We start from the raw sequence: 12300 nt of genomic DNA, 5'->3' as shown, positions 1-12300 counted from the left end.
ACTGTATTCCAACTGAAAATAAAACCGGTTCAATATCATGGTTCCACAGGGAAGATGGATATATTCCAGGTGTTCGTTTATAAACAGAACATTAGTAAATGCCAAGATACTTTGCACGGTGTTGTCCAGTAGTATTCTTGCAGTAAATTGTTTTTAGAATAGGTTGTGTGGTTAAGAAACTCACTTTGCAAACATGTAATAACGGATTCGGTGCTCCTACGCGGTAGCTTAGTCATGTTTGGTCTTCTACTATAGCTACGGATTCACTAATGTCTTGTGGATCAATTTGATTGATAGAAAGTGTGTCAAAGCTTATATGTGTGTCTCTCTGTTATATTATATTATGTTATATTATGTCATATTATATTATATCATATTATATTATATTATATTAAGACAGTGATCTGACAGAATGTTTAGCACGCTTGGCGATATTCTTAAAGGTATTTCGTCTGTCGCTACATTCTGATTTCAAATTCCGCTGAGACCGCCCTTGCCTTTCATCCTTTCGGGATCGATAAATTAAGTACCAGTGAAGAACTGGAGGTCGATGTAATCGACTAGTCCCCTCCCCGTCTATTTTTGGTCTTGTGCTTTTAGTAAAATATTATATGTGTGTGTGTGTGTGTGTGTGTGTGTGTGTGTTTGATAACTGGTGTTGGTTTGCTTATATCCCCGTAACTGAACAGTTCGACGAGAATGGTTAATTGGATAAGTATCCAACTTGAAATATATAAGCACTAGATGTCATAGACGATTGTTTATTGTAAACAAATAATTGTTCCTGTATATTAGCTCACTTCCTCTGTGAAACCGATATTGTCTGTACTGTTGCATGCTGTGCCACACGTCAGATGTCGAAGTAAACGCAGAGCAATGCGGCGTGAAGTGCTTTGTTCGCAAACACAAATACACCGCCCGGTCCCGGGCTCGAGTCTGTGAACTCGAGTTCGTGAGTCCAACACCTTAACTATTAACCCACGTGCCCTTATCGTCTCACATTACCCACCTAATAAATAACATATTTTGTGTAGTCATCCGTAACCCAAGTATAGAGAGGAACAAAGATACAACCATGGCTATGATATATATACTAAGATTATACTTAAGGTATCCTTCGCTGTCATTAAGCCTTTAAAGATTTGCTTTTATTTGCTTTTCATTCAGCCATTGGCTCTATTCAGTCTCCATAATATATAGATTTCACGACTGACTAGGAAGCTCGGAAAACCCAAATGAAATATTAAACGGAGAATAAAATATAGTTAAATGCAATTAGCTCATTATTAGAGAGCATATTATGTAAGTGCTAAAAGAGACAGCGAAGAGTATAAAGTTACTGCCAATAGATGCTTCCCTATTTACTTCCATTCATCATTGCTCTGTGATTATCATCTATGTACTTTATATTACTTAATACTATTAAAGGCCAGTAAAAAATAAAGATATAGTATCAGATAACGGAAGATTAAATATATGGAAGACACAAAGGGAAATAAATTTGAGAAAGAGGGAAAACATGTAACGTTCTGAAATAGCATAAAGCAGGTAATAACATTTGTGAATTAAACATATCCGTGACAAGTGAGTAGAGGAGAACGCTAACGTTTCAAAGCGGATTTTTCTTTAAAGATTCTTATTCTAAGATGTAAAGGGTTAGAGTTAATGTGAGCTGGAAGGTTTCAAACAAGGTTTCGTCACATGTGAAGAAGGGAATTTTCTGAATGATTTTCAGTGGAAGAAATACATATATAAATATAATCTTTTACGTGTTTTCGTCATTTGACGGCAACCATGCTGGGGTACCACCTTAAAGGATTTTAGTCGAAGAAATAAATATATATATATATATATATATATATATATATACTCTTCGAAACGCCTGTGTTAGAATGGGGGGTAGCTGATGAAGGAAAATGTTCTCTATGTGTCCTGTGTTTGTTCTGTACTCTGATTATTATTTTTTTTTTATCTACGTTTTGTTTGCAATGTCCTGTACCCAGATATGCACCAATATACACAGGTAGACGTAGGTATGCACATACCTGTATGTATATATGCATATACTCACTTATTATTTATTATATATATATATACACACACACATACGACAGGCTTCTTTCGGTTTCCGTCAACCAAATCCACTCAAAAATCTGTGGTTGACGCGAAGTTGCAGCAGAAAATATTTGCTGAAGTTGCTACGCGGTGGGAGTGAACCAAGAAGCAGGTGGTTGCGAAGCAAGTTTCTTGCCAATCAACCACATCCGCGCTTATTTCGACAAAAATATTTCGAAAGCCCCGTGCATAATTTACATAATTATGCATAACTTAAATATACTTGCATATGTATTACTACCCTTCTAAGAATGTGTCACTATGTAAGTGTGGGTGAAGGAGACCATTTTCTTTTGATATATTTTACACAAAGCTCTTAATTCAGAGTTAATTACATATAAGTAATATTTATGGAAATTGCTCAAGTACATAACCCATCGAGGTCTCGTGAATACACTCACACATGAATACTCACATACGCATACATTAACACACACGCATACATGCGCACACGAGAGCGCACACCGTACAGACAGAAACACGTCTGCTTTTGAAGAGTTGCACAGACAAGAATGTATTGAATCGGTTTTCCAAGCATCGTGTGCGTAATTGAGGAAATATAATTGTTATGTAACTGATAAATTTGCATAATGATTAAACATTTGTTAGATATGATCTGTTTCACTCACATAGTACACGTCTATCTTTTTCGGTGCATATATGCATATGTGTGTGCATATATACATATTCACGTATGTGTGTATACATTTATCTACTTATGTCTGTATGAATGTATGTATTTATGTATGTATGTATGTGTGTATGTATGTACATGTATGTGTGCATGGTTGTGTGTATCTGTGTAAGTATATATGCATGTATATATATATATAAATATATACAAATACACATATATATATATAAATATATATATATATATACACATGCATACTTATATATATGCATATATACATATATATATGTACATGTGTATATATATATATATATATATATATATATGCATATATACATATATATATGTACATGTGTATATATAGAAATATATATATGTGTGTGTGTGTGTGTGTGTGTATACAAATATGTGTGTGTGTGTGTGTGTGTGCGCGCGCGCGCGCGCGCCTGTGTATATATATGTGCACACACATGACAGCAGTATTTTCTGCACATATCTTTTTTCATATCTTATTCATTTTTAGTCTCACAAATGCTTGCAATGCATTCACATTCGTTTGGTGTGTCACATGAAAGCTAGGTTTCCGCGTTGACATTTGTGATATACAGACATACAAATGGCTGTTACATCTGTATGATCTCAAAGTCACGTTATACAGCATATGATCTCGAGATTAATATGTGAAGTGATCCGTATGAATTATGGGCCAATTGAAACGTTAATTATATTTGTGTAAAACAAAACAAAAAAAGCAACAAGGATTAAAACAAAAATGCCAACGCAAAATACATCTGATTTCCGTTCTGATAGCATTCTCTTCTTTTATCCGTTTACGAGTTCTTAGTCTTTGCTCAACGGCCATGCTGGATCACAGCTTATATGATTTCGAGTTCATAAATCTAAAGTACTTTCTTTCGTTCGTATTCTCGTTTTATCGATTAGGCACGACTGAGTGGTTAATCGTCTTGCTATGAAACGATACGGTTTCGGTTTCACTCTAAGCATAAGGCATTTTGGGAGGCATCTTCTACAACAGCCCCATTGTCATACCAGGGGCTATAGAGTGCGAATTTCACAAGCAGAAACTGCGTGGACGCCCATCATGAGTATATGTGTGTGTATGTGCGTTATATACATATAGGAAGCAAAGCGTACTATTTTTAGCTAATCTGGCTGGCGGCAGGTCCTAGTGCTTGTGACACTTTGTCTAATTGCAGTACCTTGTTAATCCACTCATATAATAGATAGATTATATGAGTGATTATAATAGATGAGTGATTATGATAGTTACCAAATGCTTTTTAACAGTCTAACTATATAATAGCCAAGTTTTTCCCACACTTTATTGCTCCTCCGTGAATCATTTTGTTAACTAGAAGGGGTTCAATACACCAACATATGTCTTTCTCTTGTAGAGTTACAGTATTGTAAGTGGTACAATAGGAGTAAACTGAGTCAGCAAGTGTACATCTTGTATATGATGTTTCTCCATACTACTGAGCAGTAATTTCTGGTTTATGTATTTTGAGAAAGATGAGAAGTGATGGCTGTTGACAGCTCTGTGGGTACGTTTAATGTACCCTTCATCCTTTCCAAACACGTCGATAGAAATTGTGATTTTCTAACCAATATTCTATAATAAGATCTGAGCCTGGAGATTCCCAGTGTAATATTTCTCTGAAGATGCAAAGCTTGTGTGTACATCTTTTGCAGTATCCGTCTTCTAAAAATCCATTCAGATGGGTCATAACTTGATATATTCGTTAAAGGTTCCTTTACAATTTCTTAGATAATTTGTTCTAGCAATCTGCATTCTGAATTAAAATTCTGTCGAGTAAACTTTAGTTTTCATTGTTGTTATTTTTCTTTTTCTTTTTTTTTTTTTTTTTTTGCGAATTTGATACATCTCTCTCACCTTTCTTTTCATTGCCTTTCCATAAAGCTCAGTCTCCGAGCATAACCTTGCAGACATTAAGCTTAATTCTGTCTCCATCGTTGATGAAAGGAGCTTCATGTCTAACTATCCTTGTTCTGTAATCGTTTTTCCTTGTCATCTATCTCCCTCTGTATGTATGTATGTATGTATGTATATATATATATATATATATATATATATATACATACGTTCATATACATAGATATCTACGTATATATGTATATATATACATATACGCAAACTTACACACGCAAGTATATATATATATATATATATATATATATATATATGCATATGCATATATTTGTAAATATAATTGTAAATATAATATGTGACAATTATCGAATAATTGTCACATTATATTTACAGATAAATTCCTCTATTTACGTAAAACGAAAGTCTCATTCTTTTGTTGTCTTGCCTTTTCTATCAATACATATACACACACACATATATATATTTATTTATTTATTTTTATATATATATATATATATATATATATATATATATATCAATACACTCACATACATAGGTATATGTCTGTGTGCGCATGTATGTGTGTGTACAAGGAGAATGAGAGAAAGCTAGGAGTATCCTATATATATGTTAAAATTGAAAGATAAAATTTTCTCCTCATTGATAGACACCTCTTGGGTGAACATTTATTTTAATGATAATATTTAAATAGTTTTATCACTCTGTCTACTTGACATATTAAATTACCTGATTAATTGTTCATTAACACGATCTCAAGTATTGTTTGCTTTAAAATTCACACTTAAGTGTGACAATTATATTTGAAGTGGAGAAAAGTCACCCATGATGAGTTCATACCTGATATGGGGAAATTTCTCACAAAGACACGCCTTTGTAAAACAGAGCGTCTTTTTTTTTTTCTTGTGGAATTAGTCGAGAAATCGACGTGAAGTAATCTTGTAAATATCGAATGATAGATGTGAATCGTGATTTGCCTAAAGTGTCTAATCACGTGACAAGCTGCGTTCGCTACAGATTTTACTAAATGACTTTCACATAAGCTAATATAGTAAAATTTCAAACGTGTAGCTCTAAGCAGTAATGAAATTCTTGTTGAAGAATTTATTGGTTTCAAATTTTGGTACAAGACCAGCATTGTTCTAAATGCTCTGATTTGTGACATTGTTGATACATTTTTGCGCAATTCGCTTTGGTTTCTTCTTGGCGTGAGGTTGGCATGCGTGGAAATTATATTAAGGGGCACAGAGTGGTAATTATTTTTAAAGCTGGAACTAAGTGTGTGATTCAAACAATTGAAGATGATCTTTCTTTCGAAGTGGATTAGCTAAGTCTTCGAAAATACTTTTGACCGACCCGCTTTATAAGTCTTTCTTTACAGAAGTCAATATACAACTGGACACTTTCATATAAGAGCTTGTATGTTTAATTGTTTGGCCTCCTTTAGGCATTTTTGGAGCTCATCTGTAAGTACTTAAATTGTGAATCGACTGACTATCATCCCGACAGACGCTCTAGCTGAATTAGTGTCGTGTCCTTTTTCAGTCTAATTGGCCTACATTCAGACTCAGAATCTTGACTATATCCGAGACAAAGGTCTCACCATCAAGCAAAGGGATCAAAATTTCAGTAGAGAGCGTATCTCCCTTAATTAACGACAACCCTCATCGATGCCTTTAGTCCATGCTATTACAAACACTAGGACCATGTCTGCAAGTTAATGTTACTTTCCTAATCCGTCTTGGAAGTTCTGTAAAACATGATGTGCACTGTCTCTCCTTTCATGCGCAATAACAAAACAGATCTCATAGACTTCATTTTCGCTATTATAGTCCCTAATAATGCGGTGAAATGGAAGAATTCTTACCGCGACGTGAAAAATGCTTAGAAGCATTTCTTCCATATTTACGTTCTGGGTTCAAATGCCGCCGGGTTCGATAGAATAAGTATTAGTTGAGCACTGGGGTCGATATAATCGACTAGTCCCTCCCCGATAAACTTCATGCTTTGTGCCTCTAATAGAAAGAATTATCGTTAATTTAATTTGTACGTTAAACATAAATCTCATTTTTAAAATATGATCTTAGATTAAAGATTATCACTAATGAGTCCACGAAGACTAGGTTTTCCGATTGCCATGTGTTGTATGCCATTAGTGTCAATAAAATTATTAATTATTTCCCTGAAAAATTTCTTTAGCTGCAGTAAAGTGTAGTAGTGAAAACATTTTTTCGTTGTTGTTCTCTTTATTTATTTTTTTTTCTCTAATTTAATATCTTTATAACGCTTACAGATGATTTAAAGAGTATATTCTGAAAACTTTCATCTTCATTCTTTGATTTAAATTTCAAACTCATTTTAAATTAATCTCGAAAACCAGTATAACGTGTTTGTTGATTTTGATTTCTAGTACATAATTTATATTTGTTTCAGAAGTGACAGTACTTGCTTTGTGATGTGTAGTGTTCGTTTTTTTTAAATGGTTAATATGAATTTCCCACGATGCAATTAAAACTCTGATTGTTCTTTGAGATTGATGTTAATGGTTAGAAAACTATCACTCTACTTACATATTAACATTTGTACTTTATAATCCTATGACACAGTTTTCGCAAGATGTTTCTTCTCTATAGTTGTGATAGAAAGAAAGAAACAATTTCCCTTCATATTCTATCTTATGGCTTTAGATAAGTAATGATTGATGTAGTAAAAATACTCGTCTGTTTACTTTCAATGCGATCGGATTAAGTGATGACGTCATAACAGTGAATGAAATTAGTTTTCAAAACTATAGTCACTATTTTAATTTTTACTTAATCGATATGTTGTTTTTCTGGGTCCATTGAAAGTTCAACTATCTTTTTATACGCCAGGGCTTAATAATCTATATAAGTTTAACTGAACCAACGTGAATACACATATATGTCCTGTATTTATTTGATCAAGGGATGAATGAATTTAAAGGTTAAACTTGGCGGAATTTGAGCTTAAAATGTTTGGGATTGAGAAACATAAAAACTGCAAAGCATTTGGTCTAATTCTTCACAAAGACCCAGTATTGTCTATGATTATACAAAAATACGTTATTGCTATTATGTAGTCACAGGTGGGCCTGCCCCTCTTTTATCACATATTATTAACCGTGTTCTCCCTTCCATTTTTAAGACTGCAGAATGTGGTTTTGACGGTTATTATGACTGCTATTTCTAGCTAGATGTTCGACCGCATTGTGGCTTCTTTTACCCCGAGATTAGAAACGAAAAGCGGAAGTATATAGTTGCCACATCGACCGTTGATATTTCACTGTTATCTCTTTTATGGACGACAGACATACCAGACCAATAGGTCTAATAGTAGGGGTTTCAATCCGGAATATAAGGAATTCTATTAAAGACATCTAGTCATATAGTCCGACATGCTATTGGCACTACAGAGTCCGGCTGATTTCACCATTTTTTTTCACAACGAAATAACACAGAAAAAAAAATAAACAAAATAAATGATTTAAAAATTAATAAGTTCTGAATTAAGTTGAAATTTGCAAGAATACAATTCAAATGTTTTTATTGAATTAATTATCTCATAATTATAATTATAATATTTCATTTTAAATTTCATTATTTTTATTGATATTTTTCTCATCTCTTATGTTTCTTTTTTTCGTTTCTATTACAATAGGTAAATTAACATATCTGCCACAAGTATTTATTTAGCATTGAATTTTATTTATTAGTATTTATTTATAATTTTCCAAATACAGTCTAGAATCTCTCACATTGCCATCAGATATATATGTTCTCTGGGACGTGGGGAAGGGTCTTTAATTTTTGTCCCTATACATTTTGTTTAGAATCAAGAGTAAATCTTTCAAAGTTTTACTACGTCCTCCACTGGTGTTACAGCGAACGTTCGACGAGCAGGCAGCTACGAAAAGAAAGAGAAACAATGAACAAAAAATATAGAGATATAAAGTGAAATAAATTTTTTTAAAAAGTATTTAATGAAACATTATTTTAAAAATTTCATGTCCTAAGTGTATATCAAATTTTGTAAGTATGTGGGTGTATATGTGTTACTCTTTCTCTCTCGCTGGATATATAAAGTATATTCTTCCTTTAATTAATGGGAACAACGAAAAAATTATTCAATCCAACGGAAGAGAAATATTATTTAATATACTCGGGGTTTAAATATTGCCCAATGATACATGGCACGCAATACAAGCACGCCCGACTACAATACTATCGTTATCATGAAATTTACAACAGCTCAGTTGTGGGAATTAAATTATATATATATAGATAGATAGATAGATAGATGTACGTATGTATGTATATATATTGGATTAGGTGGCCCATATTGAGTCCGCTGCTGACGAGGGCCTCAGTATGTTCCCCCTACCAATCACGGTCTGATGCACAGGCTGTGAATTTAAGCTTGAGTTCATTCTGGTTTTGGTGCGCCTATTCTGCCACACTGGGTTGACAGGGCTTTGTAGAAGGATGCAGTTTTTATACGCATACAAGGGAGTAGTTGAGTCGATTACATCGACTCCATCATTCAGCTGGTATCTATTTAATCAACGGTGAAAGGCAAAGTCGGCCTCAGCGGAATATGAGCTAAGAACGCGTAAGAACGGACGAAATACAGCAAATCATTTCGCCTGGTGTGCTAGCGATTCTACCAGCCCCCGAAAGGCCTGCATTGAGGCCCAACATTCCGAGTTCTTTGACAGGGCTTAAATAAACTGAAGGACTGCTGCAATAAGTGTGTGTATCTGAGAGGGGAATATGTTGAATAAAATCATAATTAACTGATCCTTCCCTATTTTCTTTTAACCAAAGCCAGGAACTTTCAGCACTCTCTTCTATATATGTATGTATGTATGTATGTATGTATAGCAGTACTAATTTATTACAATAAACACATGCACTTCTACACACCTGCACACGTAAAGTAATGAACTGTTTAAATAAATAACACTCGAAAATATGATAATGAAAGAAGTCTATGAACGAAGTAAATCAGAGAAAAAAGGAGACCAAGAGTGGGAGAGAGAGAGAGAGAGGCAGAAAGAAAAATAAGAGAAGTTAATCAAAAATGCTTCCGCAAAAATCCGAAGAGCGCTAGTGTATGTTTCTTGACTCCGTGATTAAGTGTGTGTGAGTGCGTGCGTGTGTGTACGTGTGGGGTGCGCACACGTGTGTATACATGCATATCGTTTTTATTTCTCTCTATCTATCCATCTATCTACCTGTTTGTGTGAGCTTATTTATCTATGTACGTATATGTGTCTGTGTGTATATGGTGGTTGCATTCGTATATCTATTTGTATTTGTATAGCAGAAAATTTAATCAGTGGCGTATGCTTTTCTCCTAAACTACAGAAATAATATACACGCTTGCTGATAGATAATCTCTGATAATCTCATGCATGTGTACAGCAATGTGATGAATCAGGAATTGGGAATATGCAAAAGTTTGGGAAACATAATTGAATGCTGGAATCGGAATTATAAAAGAGGAAGTATATTTGTTACAATACAAAACTTACGATTGTAACTTTGTTACAATCTGAAAACTTCGAAGTTGCAAAAGTGCCAATATTTTATCAAAATATCTATTCGACGTCTCCATATATTTCGATATATGGTAGAATTCTAGAGATATTTTTGGCTAAGAATTCCTTATAAATTACATTTATCTTAATTATTCTTTTGCAATTTGAAATTTTGTTTGCAATTTGACAGCATGTCATAAAGGTAGCTTTCGTGGCCGGTCAAACTGTATTTTTTAGGACAGTGGTAATCGTAAACAACAATCATAATGTATGTGTATACGTATACATATGCAGTCACACAAAAACACATGCACAAACATATATACTATTATCTGTGTACACATGTATTTATATGATGGTGCTAATATGTTAGCCATTGCCTGGGACAATTCTGGCTAAAACATATCTAAGTATATATCGGCATCATCAAACTCCACTAAATGTCACGTATTCCGAAAGGTTTTCAAGTAATGAATGTATAAATATGCATGTATATATACACACATTAATAGACACAATATATGATTTTTTGTGCTGCTATTAGTTTCATGGGTGGAAAACAAGCTTCTTATGACATGTCGGCATTGCCTGAAGATTGCAATAAGGAACCAGGCATGAAACTAATAGTGGCCCATAAAATCATGTGTGTTTATTAAATAATATTTGTCTCTCACTGCATGGAGTACATATTTTTCTTCACGGGACAGAACACTATATGTGTGTGTGTATGCATGTATTATGTAGATAGATGGATGTGTATACGTATATATACATATCTATACATATATATATATATATATATATATATATATATATATGTGTGTGCGTGTGTGTGTGCGTGCACGCGTGAGTGTGTGTATGTATGTATTAATATGTATGTCCTTCTAGACTATTCGTGGGTCAAAGGGGCACGCAATATCTGTTATATTGCATTACGTGGTTCACCATCACCATTTGCAACTTCTGAGAATTGTCCCATTTGGTTTTAATACGACACGTAGTTCTCTAAGCGTTTATGAATATTTATCTCCATACCTACTTCGCCACTCTTCCCCTCTAACTATGAGAGTGAATAAGCATATGGCTGCCTACCACTATATACGGGTGTGTGTGTGTGTGTTTAACATGCTATTCCGTACGTACGTTGTGTTTAAGAATGTACGTCTTTCTATGAATGCTTTATTTTCGTAATACTTCGTAGCTTTGTTTTGGTTACGTTCTTTTTCAATTCAATTCAAACATTGTTTCCTAATCTTTATTGAGGCTTCTAAGTAAATTGCAATTTTTCTTTCTTTCTGAATTTAATTAGTAAATTCCATGCACATGTACTTATGTACGAATATATACACATCTAAACAACATGCATTTACAATCGCACGCACTCACATACACAGGCAAACGCACACACATATACATACATATATATTACTGAATATTTATATATTTTATAGCTTTTCATCTATACTATATATATATATATATATATATATATATATATATATATATATAGCATTAATATGAATATATATATATATACCCACACATATATACATTTACACATATATATGCATACATATACACTATATATATATACATACATATATACTATATATATATATATACATACATATATACTATATATATATATATATATATATATACATACATATATACTATATATATATATATATATATATATATATACTATATATATATATATATATACATACATATATATATATATACATACATATATACTATATATATATATATACTATATATATATATATATATACTTACATATATACTATATATATATATATATATATACTTACATATATACTATATATATATATATATATACTTACATATATACTATATATATATATATATATACTTACATATATACATACATATATATATTTACATATACACTGTATACATATATATATCTATATATATATATATATATATACATATACACTGTATACATATATATATTATATATACGTTGATACATATACACACACACAAACATATATATTGTATTTCTTTAGAATT

The 12300-nt window shown here is 32.7% G+C and overlaps 1 protein-coding gene and 1 long non-coding RNA gene across 5 annotated transcripts in view; one reads left to right on the top strand and one right to left on the bottom strand.

The window, feature by feature from the left end:
- LOC106869949 (conopressin/neurophysin) overlaps positions 1-12300 on the bottom strand; it is a 110664-nt gene that overhangs the window by 3589 nt on the left and 94775 nt on the right. For 2 of the 4 annotated variants that reach the window (XM_014915895.3, XM_014915911.3), the window contains exon 3: positions 8227-8603. The exons of the other annotated variants lie outside the window; for them this stretch is intronic. In XM_014915895.3, coding sequence (XP_014771381.1) covers positions 8500-8603 — 104 coding nt within the window. In that variant the 3' untranslated portion in view covers positions 8227-8499. Of the gene's footprint in view, positions 1-8226; positions 8604-12300 lie in introns of those variants that run through there. 4 annotated transcript variants of the gene reach the window in all.
- Positions 1-12300, top strand: part of LOC149131436 (uncharacterized) — a 64717-nt gene that overhangs the window by 40260 nt on the left and 12157 nt on the right. The window lies entirely within an intron of this gene.

Source organism: Octopus bimaculoides, chromosome 22, assembly GCF_046866305.1.
Source record: "Octopus bimaculoides isolate indiv1 chromosome 22, ASM4686630v1, whole genome shotgun sequence".
Lineage (NCBI taxonomy): Eukaryota > Metazoa > Mollusca > Cephalopoda > Octopoda > Octopodidae > Octopus > Octopus bimaculoides.
Note: the sequence above shows the minus strand (reverse complement) of the source record. Positions and strands in the feature narration are given on the sequence as shown.